Source organism: Henckelia pumila, chromosome 4, assembly GCF_033568475.1.
Source record: "Henckelia pumila isolate YLH828 chromosome 4, ASM3356847v2, whole genome shotgun sequence".
Taxonomy (NCBI): Eukaryota; Viridiplantae; Streptophyta; class Magnoliopsida; order Lamiales; family Gesneriaceae; genus Henckelia; species Henckelia pumila.
The window spans coordinates 192,903,787-192,917,838 of record NC_133123.1 but is presented as its reverse complement, the minus strand read 5'-3'; the positions used below and the strand labels follow the sequence as shown (position 1 = coordinate 192,917,838).

Below are 14,052 nucleotides of genomic sequence, written 5' to 3'. Positions count from 1 at the left end.
GCTATGTGTTTTTCGTAAGAGTGGAGGGGAATTGGAATTATCCGGCTACCGTTTTCCACACGTTTGGAATTGGAATGATCATTAGACTTTAGGATATTTTCCATATCGTGGAATAGAATATCGGTAAATTATTACGGAATAAAATTAAATTTAATCTAATTAAACTACTTTTTATATGTCACTACTAGAATAATGGCTTCTAATGACACGTATAAATGCCCTTATATGGAACATTTAGTGACATTAAAGTTTTGATGACATTTACAATAAATGTCCTCTATTCTAATGTCGTCTTAGCCTTTGTGACATTTTGCAATGTCAGGATAAAATATTATTAGGGACTTTAAAAGTGTCATAAATTACGGATTTCAAGACAACATAAAATGTCAAAAAATGTTATTTTTAATGACACTGATGTATGTCTTATACGTTTATTTATAACAACAATAAAAATTGTCAGTAAAAGTAATTTATAAAGTCAATTTAAAATGTCATGTCAACTAGACTATCGTGACATTTATAAATGTCTTTTATACTCATTTTTATGACATTGAAAAATGTAACTATTTGCTATTTATAAAGACATTTCAAATTTCTTTTTATCAGTTTTACAATCACATTAATAAAATTTTGATGCCCTATCAAGACATCAAAAAATGTCAACAATTAACTATTTTGATACCATTATTCTCGTAAATATAAAATTAATTTAAAACATAAATAAAATTTTCATTGAAATCAAAATGCTATACATGATTGTCACATTTGTTATTTGTCTCTCAACTTACAAACTTTTTACTTCTAAGTAGCTATGAACCAAAAAATTACACCACAAAATTTAGTTTTTGTGCTAATAACAAAATAAAATATAGCAAAAATTCAGCAAACTGATTCATATAGCACCTTCAACCTCCACATCCTCATAAAAATCCAATGTTCGTTCTTTGATACCTGCAAATACAATAATACATATTTGCACAAGTAAGATAAAAACAATAAAAATGTAAAGTGAACAATTGATAATTGAAATGATTGAATACAATATCAAATGAGAATTAAACCGTCGTTTGAATAAGCTTACCTAATAAAATTTGTACCAACCATCAACTGCAAATAAAATTATACGTTTAAAATTAAATGATATAATAAGAACCTAAAAAAAACATATTGGAAGTGCTTAAATTGAGATCGGTGCTTAAAAAGAGAATCATTCGAGATGTAAATGTTGAAGAGAACTTCAACCAAACCAGGGTAAATGCAGTAATCATTTTTTAAAAATGAATATACTCTTCTACTGTATATATGAGAATTCTCAGCCAGAAAACAAGTTACAAATTCTGATGGTAGGCATTACCTCTGCAAAGTTCCTCTGAGCAGCAAAGCCAGCATAGAAACAACTTGTGATTGTCTGTGATAGGTGAAAGAGATCTCAAATTATCCATGAAAGACACCGAGCACATGCATAGTCCAACATGAAGACAATTCCAAATTTATTTACATTAGAAGATATCGAAATGATATGTTAGCCCGCAACTCTAAAATACTGCAGGAGATGCATAATAATATATGAGAATCAAGAAAACGTTTCCCCACCCATTAATAAGATGGTCTCAAAGCTACTATTTTTTTTTTCTCTTAGTTATGTTCGTCAAGTAGACAAATATAGAAACTTATGATAATGGGTGAATGTTATTTTGATAAGTTCATACTTCCCTTGAAAAATAAAAAATTAGCCAGCTTTCTTCTCAATTGTTTCATTGATGTAACAAAACACAACAGATACACGCAGCTTTCATCAACAAGTGCATTGAACTAAAAATGGCACAAGTTAATTAAACATTGCACTGTTTCAAACATAATATTTCGAACATAATAATTGCACACCGTGACAAGGTTTCAGAAAACATTTTTTTATGCAGGTAAGACCTAAGATCATTAGGATAGAGTCCTGGCTGCTTAGCCAGCTAAACAATAACAAGCTAAATCAGTTGCCGGGGCTTGGAAGATAATAAATCATAGATTGATTGTTAACAAATTGATTATGACGTGACTTAATACCTCGCTGACTATAGATGTTATCTTTGTGCAATTTCAAATTTTCAAACTCACCTGGATTAATGCTGCAGCGGACCTACCAGCTCCCGCAGACACACCAATTGGTACAAACAGATGCGAAAAAGTCGGGGTCAATATTTTCAATCCAAAGGCAGCATTTTCTAAAAGATCAGCAAATAGCCTCCAACCTTCGGATTGACATCAAAATGCCTCCTGTATTTTCACAATCTTTTTTCGCATAGAATCAGAACATAGTGCTTCAAAGTTCTTAAAAAGTTTTAAATGCAATGAAATATGTCCAAAATCAGTGCGATATTAATCTAAAATACAACAACGTTGGCCATCATTACCATTACTTGGATCCTTTTTAAGCAAAGGACTCAAACTTCTTTTAGAACCAAATAAATGAAGGCGAATATTTTTCGGCAATTTTATCACATCAGGGTCTCGATTCCCATTTTGGAAAATAGCACAAAGACACGTGTAGTTGTGTCAAAGATACAAATTAAGTTTTTCAAGTCACCAATGATCAATACCAGATACTAGTCATACTATATAAGAAGAGTATTAGCCGAAAATAATATTTTAGATTCATAACATTTTTTTTCAGAAGAGAAAAGGACGGACTACCTGTTTTTCAAGGTCGTCTATGTCATCCTCAAACAAATCTTTTGATTTAACCTAAAACAAAGTTGAAGTTAAAGCACAATAAAAGAGACGTTCTTGGTCAAACAGTGTCATATGTATATTAGAACCAACCTCTGGGCTTCTGATTCTCAAGGACTTTTGAGTTCAAGCAATCGTCCGTCCACTGGATTCCATTCACGCACATGGACTAAAAGTGCGCGCAGGAAACAGCTCGCAAAAAGGCAGAAATACAGAAATATGTATATATTCAATAGAATCATGTATATCAATTACTATGGCTTGCTTTTATTGTTCCCTTCTGGATAAATATTTTTTTCCAAAAGTCTATACGAAATTTATTTTATGTTCACAAAACATGCAAAGATTACTTGGTTAATGTAGCAACAAGAACAATCCCAGTTCCTGAAAAACATCTAATACCAATTTATTTATACGTGCACTAATCAAATTTCATCAATATGGCAAAGCTTAAACGTACTCAAATCCTCCTTAATTATAAGGAGCATTCATTTCTATCCTTTGCCTCAATGTATTGATCACTTTCTAGATTAAGAAAAAAACGATAAACAATGAACACTCGCTAGATTAAGAAAAAAGAACTATTTTATCTTAAAATTAGTTGGTATCATACAGTATCACGGAGATCATATAAATAAGATGTCAGTATATTTTTTAGGATTACACTAAAGGAGAATTTGCAGAATATTAAGTACTTGTCTTCGATGGTGGACATTAGTTTTAAGCGAAGGTAAGTATATAGATGTTGGAGCTAGAAGCTACGGTTCTAGCATTGTCAGCTGGTTTAAGAAGCAATATCCTAAGCAGATCAAGAATTTTGATATATATGCAATCGAAGCAGATAAGTCCTTCCATGACGAGTACAAGTTCAAGAAGGGGGTTACCTTGCTTCCATACGCCGCGTGGATCAGAAACGAGACCTTGTTTTTCGAAATCAATCAAGATTTATTAATTCCAAGAAATGGACTGAAAATGTTAAAATCCAAAAATATGAAGAATCCACAACATAAAACCCATCTTAATCTGTGCGCGTAAGAGAAACAAGGATAAAAGGATATACATACTAAAAAACAGCTAACAAAGTGGACGAACTCGTGAGGACAAAGACGCGCAGCTTCGGTCGCGAAACAGGGTCTAATTTCAAGCTTCTTGCTTGCGATTTAGGAAATAATCAAAAGCTTTAAGGCTTGGGTTGCTGGAACAGAGGTGGTCGGACCCTCTCCGGTGGTTTACGTGCGGCGGAGCGGCGAAAACCAAAGGTAGGAGATGGCTAGGATTGAGAGGCCACGGGAAAGGGGCTTAGGGTTCAGGTTTTTTCCCCATTTCTAAGTTTTAATTAATAATTGATGTTAAAGAATAAGAATTAATAAAGATTGAAATTGATATTATTTGAGTTTGAATGTGTACATGGTTTTTAGTGGGAAAAGATGGAGGGAATTGTGAAAATAAAAGAGGGATTGATATAATAAAAAGTTGATATTTAATGACATTATGATAAAAATGTCACTATAGATAACTTATTATGATTTATATTTTATCAAATTTATTTTTTTTCACAAGTGTCATTAAAAAGTAGTTTTGCCAACACTATATAAAAAATGTCATCCCAAAAATGTCACTATATCCAAATTTTCTAGTAGTGTGTATAAATAAAATTCCTCATAATTTGGTCGATGAGATCTCGCATATCCCACTGCACACATCCAACGATCATCATTAGTCTAAGCATATATGTTTGGTTTAAATCTCATATATTAAAAAAAAATTAAAATCAATAATGACAGTTAAATACTTAAATATACCCAGTTAATTAAGTTGAGCTCAACTCATAATTTGGGTTCAACCCCAAATAAAATTTGAAACCAAACTTTCACAAATTATAAACCTGAAATTCAAAACAAACGAATTTAAAAGATTAAAATTGCAATTTTCCTTCTTAATTTCGACCACGTACGAGTACATCATGTGGTTCTGCAAGAATGTCTATATAAATTGTGCTGCACTGAGTTTTTTGGAAACTAGTCTATTTAGTTCTCACATAGGTGCTTTTAGTTAATTATAAGATCAGTTTTCATTGTTTCGCTTAGCAAAATTAACAATTTATCGTATCTTCTATGTAGTACTAATTAATATTCTCAGAAAAGAGTCCACAAATCTCACGCAGAATATTCATAAAATTTATATTGAAATGAGAAAAAAAATATATATATATTTATACATTTTTGCGCAAACATTTCATTTAATTCATCTTTGGAAACCTTAGAATTTCGTTAAAATACAAAAAATACCATTCGAAATTAACTAATATACTCGATTTCGAAGGTGAGACCCGCCAATCGCCATGCCATTGCTTTAATAATTAGTACTGAACCAAAATCGTTCTACTAAAGTCACAGTCAAAACTCAAAATACCCTTCACTTATATATTTACTGTAATTAATTAATTGTGTTTACTTATACCATAGTACTCTTCATGTGTAGCAGATATTTATGTAAAATAAATATTTGGTTTAATGGCTTCGTTATTTTAATTTTTTCAAAAAAAGAAATTTTTTCTGGTTATGTTGTTAATATTTGTTTGGTTTTTTTGTTAGTTTAAGGGACATTTAATTTGTAGTTTCATGATTTAAAAAAAAACATTTTGTAAATAATTAAACATCGGTGAATATCTAAAGACCCAACGCTAATATAAATGATTTTTATATTATTTAGTAGAGTAGTATATATAGCAACTTTCAGTATCTATTATCGATAATCTTGAAAATTAAATTAAAAAAGGAAATTAAAGGGATATATTCGAATTCCCTTTGCCAAATGATGGATAATATGTTTTATTAATATATAGGGCACAAATGTTTATTTTCACCAATAAGAACGTATGGGAACATACATTAATTTCCCAGCTTATTCTTTCCTTCTTATACATTGGTTGCTATATATATATTGTAGAAGCATTAATGTTGGGAAAAATCCCTAGTAAGGGCGTTGGCCGATGTAATTACCCGGCGGATCATAGTTGCAGGAAATGAACCACCACCCATTGTTGCATCGTCCCCTAGCGCACCCGAGCCGCACCGAGTTACGCCACACGACTTGCGTGTAGTGCAGGCACTCTCCTCCGACGCACGAGTTACTCCCGTAATTATAGTTGGGCTTCTCCGCCACCCACAAGTTCACTGCCGCCACTCCCGTGAAATCACCACTTCCCTTGGCAATATTCTCCCCGTACGGGCGGTTAGTCGAGTGCACGAGGTTACAGTCTCCGAGCCTTGAGTTAACATAGTTTTGCGCGAAGGCCGCAACGTTTGCGTCCCATGTGATCGCTCCCACTCTGACTTGGGCGCGGGCGGCATTGTGGGCGTTCAGGTAGTCTTGTGGAGAGTTTTGGGCGTGGCATAAATGTTGCGATACCGCGAAAATGATGAATAAAAGGAAGGATATGGGCGTTTGGGGGATGTTCATTTTTGATATTGGAACTTAGTTTTTGGTGCAAGATTTAGGGAGGAGAAGTAGGGTTTATATAGCCAGGTTGCATGGAAAATAGGGTAACGTCGATACTACCTCCAGGATAGTGCCCCGGGGGTGGCGTGGCGGATCATGATTGACCAAAATCAATGAACCCCACGTGGGACCCACTGAATTTGATCAATCATGGAGTTACATGTTGCCCGCAGGGTAGTATCTTGCGGGCAGCACGAACAAAACCGGAAAAATAGTGGCCTAGCTAGCCTACCAGAGGAGGAAAAAGCAATTCAAACATGCATATATTCCAAGTTCTAATTTAGTACTTAGTCAATGGAATTTAAATTATGTAAATCAGTGTCATTTAACATTGGCCGTGTATTATTTTTTGAAAAATCGTCATTTACTACAATCCTTTTTTATTCATTTTTTAAAAAGAATTTACTTCAAACTTTTGTTATAATTATTGGACTTCGCAAGTCAATTGTTCTACTAAAATCAATTTTGTCACCATATTGCATCAATACACTTAATTTGCCATTCTATGTACTTGTAACGATAGAATACATGCATGACAGCAACTATACAATTAAATGAAATTCTATTATTGTTATATATATAGTTTCGACAATAAATTTCGGAAATTTATATTTTGATCTAGATATATTAGATTGTTCTTGTAGTATTTTCAAATTTTTTTTGAAAAAATTTAGACATCAGCTTTTTTTTTTTTTTTTTTTTTTTTTTTTTTATCAATGATGACAGTTAGACCTGCCTAATAAGTTGAAATCAACTAATAGTTTGCGTCTGTCCCGTGTAAATTTTACATTCATTGTTATTTTTAAAAATGAGTTTATTCAATTCTATTTGTGTAAAACGTTGGCCAAAAGTAAGGTTTAAAACATTATTGTTTGAAGAACTGGATACTTCATAGAATAGGTAAATGCTATTATCTTAATTCAGATCGATCTTGCCTCGTGAAAGCATGCTTAATTTACTAGTTTCGTTTGAACGTGTACTTTAAAAATATTTGTAGTATTTTATAGTGAAAAAAAACTTAAAATATATATTTGGACAAAAAATTTATAAAATTTTTTTTGAAAAATATTTTTTAAAACATGTTCTCCAAGTATATTTTTTGAAGAAAAATTGAGAGGTGGTATTAGATATTGTTTTTAGAATGGAAGAAAAAGATTAAAAAAAATCAAAACAACATTACTTTTAAAATTTTAAAATGTTTTTTAAAATAGTGTTCCAAACACAAATGTATTCTTAAAAAGAATTTTAAAACATTTTATAAAAAATTTAAAAAAACTAATTTTATAAAAATATTTTATAAGTACTTGTCCAAACGGAGCCTAGCTAGTTAATTAAATAGTAGAAAATAGAACGTTGTTTTCGTGTTTGTTTTAACATAAAAATACATTTTTAATCTTGTAATTAAGCATGTTTTGGTTTTTCTTCATGTATATTATCAAAGTTTTAGTGTGGATAATATAAGTTTTATTCTCAGGCCTTAGCACATGATCCATGTTGAAAAACATCGGTATCAAATAAACAATATTCGATGGATTTAATGGTTACAGGTGAAAAAAGACATGAAATATAAATATAAATATATATATATAATATAAGTTTGTGGATGAATACCAAAATTTAACAAGTTCAATGACTAAACTTTAAAACATGTAAATTTATTATATGTATAAAATTAAAATTTCCCTTGTTTAAGCCATGAGTTACAACTTACACATACCCACATGAGTTACACGTGGTTATGCAAGACAGCAAGAGTGTTTAAAATTGTGCCGCACGAGTATAGAAACCGAGAAATATCAAGAAGGATACTAATAATAATAATAATAATAATAATAATAATAGAAAATATGGGAATTCAGTGAGAATACGTTTTTCATTTTAATTTTTATTGAATTATTGAATGAACAAACAAATATGTTTGTCCATTCCCTGGACTTTTTAAATAATTACTAGCAATTGAAGCACACGTGTTGCGTGTGTAATAAATAGTAAATATATAGGATAAATAACTATTTATGTCTAAGCATTGGATGTAAATTTATGTACAATTTCGATTAATAAAAGAAAACGTAATAAAAAATTTGAATAAAGATATATTCTAAAGTTGACTTCATGATAATCGGAGCTAAAAAATATTCTTATAAGTGAGAACTAAGTCCAATTTATCATAGAGTTCCAACCCAAAGAAATTCTTTTTTACAGAAAGAAAAATTACATAGACATCATATGATATTCTTCTAACTTAAAGGATAACAAATCGATCTCCCTTTCCTAACAACAATAATAATAGGTTGTATAAGGTAAGACAACACAAAATTACAATCTTGCATGCATATTTTATAAATGTGATATAAATTTAATGTTTGTAATCATACATAGTTTATACACCAAAAACCAAAAATAAAATCATCATGCATACTCTTCAATGAGTAGAGCAGTCTCACGTTGGATACTCATTTCTCTTCTTAAAAACCAACTCCTCCAACCAATGTGCAAATCGATATATGAGTCCGATGGTTATATCCATTAGCATGTACACAACACCTGCATTTCAAGAACTGCATTGATCTAATATCTCATTTGTTGAATACACAGAAAGATCACTACTTTTCTCATAATTATATATATATAAATAATAATAAAAGAACAATTAAAAGAATCGTTAATTAACTACAAACCGACATTGAATGACAATGGGATATTGGGTTGCACGCCAATCTTCACATTTAATTATAAACATTTCCCTTCACTACATGTTTATACATAAACAAAGTATAAGCATAAAGTAACACAGAAATATGAAGAAACACTAATATTTTTGAGAAAATTTATAGATCTAACACGCTTGATGTATTAAGAATTTATTTTCTCTCCATGTGTTTGAAAGAGCAACGATGCAAAGAGATCGAATCAGAAAATGTATTTGAAAGGTGTTTGTAACTCCCTTTTGATCCGTGAATGTGAGAGTTTTAGAATCAGATAGGAACGAATCTTAAGTATTTCATACATTTAAAATTTGAATCCTTTTGTACTGTGTCCAAATGATAAACCAAATTAGATGACACAAATGCACATAAGAACAAAAGGGATGCCATAAACCTTTTTCGGCCTAATTTGTCTGTAGCTTTTGAAATAGTGACAAAGAGAAAAAAATTAGTGAATTCCTAAACAAACAAATGAAAACCCAAACAAAATTTGACAGAGGATTAATTTTTTAGAAAACAAATAAAGGAACATAGAGATAAAACCAATAAAACCAATTAACCAACATTAAATATGAACCAAAACAAAAGATAAGAAAATTTAAAAACAAATTAAATAAAAGTTACAAAAAGGACGATAAGATAAAGCAAACCATGAAATATTTGAAGCTGGTCGTCGAAGATCAGTCTAGTAGTGATATTGAAAACTACTCTGCAAGATTAATAAATAGGAAAATAATAAAAAGTAACAAAATCACATAATAAAGTAATAAACAACGGGAGAAAATGAAACATGAAAAGCTTTGATGGAATTGGAGCATGCTATGATGTGGGTGGGAAGAGGAAGATGAATATGTGAAGTGCAAATTGTGAAAGTTGTTGTTGAAGAAAACTGTTCAAACTGCCTCATTCTGCCCACAATTTTTTTTTTTTTATAAATGTTCTGTTTTGAGAAGGTGGTTATACCAAAAGAAAAGAAAAAAATTTGCCACACCAACGGACCAACAGTTAGTAATATAGGCTGAGTCTTAATTAAATAGAAAGAGATTTAAAGAGATTATAGATTTAAAAATAATTTAAATAAATATAACAAATATAAATTTTTTAAAAATATATAATAAGCCGGGTCTTGGACCCGCTTTAATTATGTGAGGAGCCGAGGGTCTCAGAATCCGACTATCCCCAATTTGTGTCAGCAAAACACAAGGCCAAATAAGAATTTTTTTAAATCGAATGCAATTTTAAATTTGAAGGCACAACTCAAATAAAAATATATCAATATAAATAAAAAAATAAAGTAAATATATAAAATAACAAAAAAGAGTAGTAATAATGTTTAAATTTCAAAATAAGAAACTAATATATTAAAAATTAGTGTTTTCATAATCAGATGGATAATTAAACTAGTCAATATTTCAAAAATAGTTCGATCTAACCGGTTCAACCGATGATCAGAAATTGTTATGTTATGTTATGTAAAATAATATAATATATTAGATAAAATATTTAAAATTTTAAATATTTTAAATGTGTGTTATTAATAATAAAAATATATCTTTGTCAAATAATATAACAATAATGTACAATATAATTAAAATAACAAATATGATTATATATTTTTTAAAAATAAATTATAAATCAAAATGAGCTCAAATACTACTAAATAATATTTTAAGCAAATTTTATAAAAATCCAAATAATCATATATCCAAAAATAAAATTTTTAAATAAAGACACCTAAAAAAATGTTAAATAAAATACATGTAATTTGGAGAAAATATATTTAGGAGCGAACATTTGCCACTTCACCAATAGCAGGTGGTGTAATGCCCCAAAATTATCTTAATGGATTTTATTTGAGATAATCAGAGATTTTAGAAGTCGAGAGCCGATTCGATTTTGATCAGGGACTAAAACGCAATTTTCGGAATTTTCAGGGACTAAAACGCAAAATGGGATTTTGTTATATTATCTAAGTTGACTAAGTCTTCTCTCATTCATCATCCTCATCCTCCCAAACGTGTTCCACCATTGTAGGCATGGGAAAAAGCTTCCAAGCTTTGTGATTTCCATTTTAGCTCGATCCGTTCGTTGGAATTTGATCTGAAGTTGATATCTGCGATCACAGCGACGAGTGCTCCGTTTGGAAGTAAGTTTATCTTATTTATGAGAGGTTTGAATTTTTTTTTTGTCTTTAGAATTGATTTATATTCGGAGAGGATGATTATGAGATAGCCGTGATAGTATATCTAAGACGGTTCGAAGAAATAACGACGATTGGAATTGATATGATTTTTGTTGTGAAATTTCAAAAATGGAGCTTTTAGATTTGAAGGATTTGAATTGTTTTGATGATATTGAGATGATTATGAGTATATTGGATTGTTGAATTGATGTCTGCGTTTCCGGTTTGATCAGTTTATAGCCGTTATGCCGTCAGTTTGAGTTTTGGATATCGTTTTGATGTTTTGATCGTATCGAGTTTGATTGAGCTTTTGATGTCGATATTGATCCTTATGACTTCTTCTGATAGATTGAATTGAAGTCAGCAGAGTTGTGAGATAACAGCTTTGGTCAGTTTGGAAGATTGAAGTCGGTACAGTATCGATATTCTTTTTATCGATTGAAGAAGTTGATTGAGTTTTGAATGAGTTTGATTGGATATTGACTATTATCCTTGCTATTTGATTTCAGATTGAAGTACCTTCGAAGCGAATAAGGTAAAAGACGACTTAGACTTGAATGGAACGATTAACTCGAATTAGACTGGATTCGAGTGTTTCAAAGAAATCACATACTTGCATGATTGAATGCTTAGTTGAAATCATGATTGAATGCTTATTTGAATTGGTTATTGAATTTATGATTGAATGCATGAGATGACATATGCATTCATATTGAGCCGAATGATTATTCGTTTTGAATTAGACGATCTGGTGATTATAGTTGAGTGGCCTTGTAGGCGAATTACTACACGTGCGGAAATAACTCTTTATAATGCTCCGGAGTCTAGAGGATTAAAATATGTCTCGTCCACATCGAGAGGGTAGTCGGTGTGATTGTTGGATATTTTAATCTCGGGATCCCAAACCGAAGAAAGAAAGAAAGAAGAATTCCATTTGATTATCTGAGTCTGATAATCCAGAAGTTTTATAGACATGCATATCATTTTAATTCAGTACTTGAATGAATTACTTGAATTATATCTGAAGTTGATATACGAGGTGAATTGATGCATATCATGTTTCATATGTTTATTTTGATATAGCATGTTGTCTCTTTTACTGTGAATTGTATTCTCACCGGATTATCAGGCTGTTTTTTTGTTTTTGTATATGTGCATGACAACAGGTGGGGTAGGACCGAGTCAAAGACGACAAGGATAGATTGAGATCAAAGATTAGAAGTGAGACTTCGGTTTAGAACGGAAGAGCATGTCAATCTAGTCTTTTGTTTTAGGTTGTATTTGTGTCGAACCTAGAACCGATGCATGTTCTCTTCGACGAAGAAATGTATAAATCTAGAACTACCATGTATGTTGAATGATGTTTAAGCATGGTTTCATGTTGTTGTTTATGAATTATGATCATCTAGATTGAGTTGAATTGATGATTGGAATAGAAGTGCATGTTCTGAATTTTCAGATTTTCTGGGCAGACCATGCGCTCGATCGCACGAGTTCGTGGGATCGAGCGCGGCCCTTTTTTTTTATTGAGGCAGAGACTTGTACAAAATGGTGCGCTCGATCCTGGCTTTTTTCCGGATCGAGCGCGACACATATTATTTTCTCGGCAGAGAGTTTCAAAATATGGTGCGCTCGATCCTGGACTTTTATAGGATCAAGCGCAGCACTGTTCATCAGAAAAATAATTTTTTTTTTGTTATTTATTTAATGTCTTATCTTTTTGCCTTTGATTGATTATCGATAGGACTAACTCTTGATTGGATGATTAGAATCGGGGTCTCACATTAAGTGGTATCAGAGCGATAAGTTTCTGGATTTTATTTCTAGAAGTGAGCGGGGTAGATCGAGTCCGCTTGAATTTAATTTCTCGCATGTGATTGATTAATTCTATGATTGAAGAATATGCGAACATGCTTTATGATTGAGAATTATTTGAATTACTTGGATATGTGATTTAAATTTTAAAGCATAAATTAATTGAGATACGAACTGTTTCGGGTTACTGGTTACATTGGTTACTCTTGAGATCGAATGAGTATGTCGAGCTGAGGTTGTTGGACACCGGATAGATGTATTTGAGATGTTGTGTCCTAATCCTCTTGAATAAGATTTTCTACTCGGCAAGTTTTGAACAGGATTCAACTAGTAGCGAACCCGATTGTATAGAATTGTTCTGTGACTGAACTGATGGATTTCACTCCGACACTGATGGAAGCATTACTGATGAGATTTCAGTCTGTTAACCCTTCAACTCTGAGGAGTTCTGAGAATGATTTTGGGTGTGAAAGCTGATTAGAAGAGATTGATCAGTTGTTTGATTCTTTAGACTACACCGATGAATGACGGATTCAGTTAGTTTGTTACCAACTGCAAGACATTGCGAAAAGTTGGTGGATATCGAAGAAGAAAGCCTTAGAGAAACAAGGTTTGGTCGTTTCGTAGAGTTTGTTAAATCCGAGTTTCTGCGACAAACTTTAGTACTTGCTTTTACCAAGGATTCATAGACTCTAACTGCCCCTGACGATGACGAAGCAGGTAACTGTTTGATTTTAGTCTTTCGAATCTTTTGCTGTTAGATATTGATGCAACTTTTCTTCTTGTGGAGAAGTGAGATTGATGCTTCCTCTACTTTTGAGTATCTGAATTAGTTGCGATGAGTTTAGTTCGAAATTGTGAATTTTGTTTCAATGGGAGTTGATTGTACTGAACAGTACTATTTTCGGTTATCAGTTTTTGATTATATTATCGATGTAGTATATTAACCGAGTACAGGGCAACCGAGGTTGATTTCAGATTGCTGCCAGATTCGGATCCGAGATGATAGACGAATGGATTTTTCCTCCGGTAAGAATTCCTGAATTAAGAATTCCTTCTTGTAGTTTGTCGATTACCGTTTGTTACAGAAAGGTGCGGAGGAATGTTTGAGGTATGCAGATGATGTCT

General features: G+C 31.7%; 1 protein-coding gene and 1 long non-coding RNA gene across 6 annotated transcripts; both read right to left on the bottom strand.

The window, feature by feature from the left end:
- Window positions 1–708: 708 nt before the first annotated feature.
- LOC140863966 (uncharacterized) lies at window positions 709–4,069 on the bottom strand. 5 transcript variants are annotated; one of them, XR_012144079.1, is made up of 8 exons: window positions 3,786–4,066; window positions 3,606–3,687; window positions 2,815–2,890; window positions 2,686–2,736; window positions 2,110–2,283; window positions 1,355–1,408; window positions 1,082–1,107; window positions 709–951 (listed from the first exon to the last, which is right to left on the bottom strand). It is a non-coding gene; the product is annotated as an uncharacterized lncRNA (long non-coding RNA). The 5 variants fall into 5 exon arrangements; XR_012144080.1 differs by having other exon boundaries at window positions 3,606–3,641; XR_012144077.1 differs by having other exon boundaries at window positions 2,815–3,687; window positions 3,782–4,069.
- A 1,561-nt stretch (window positions 4,070–5,630) lies between these two features.
- On the bottom strand, window positions 5,631–6,204 carry LOC140866362 (pathogenesis-related leaf protein 6-like). The gene has a single exon (XM_073271340.1). It carries the CDS (start codon window positions 6,181–6,183, stop codon window positions 5,695–5,697), a length of 489 nt encoding a protein of 162 aa, XP_073127441.1. The 5' UTR covers window positions 6,184–6,204; the 3' UTR covers window positions 5,631–5,694.
- Window positions 6,205–14,052: the final 7,848 nt, after the last annotated feature.

Bases quoted from the DNA above. Each gene is read 5' to 3' on its own strand.
- LOC140866362 (XM_073271340.1), bottom strand. From the start codon at position 6,183: ATGAACATCCCCCAAACGCCCATATCCTTCCTTTTATTCATCATTTTC.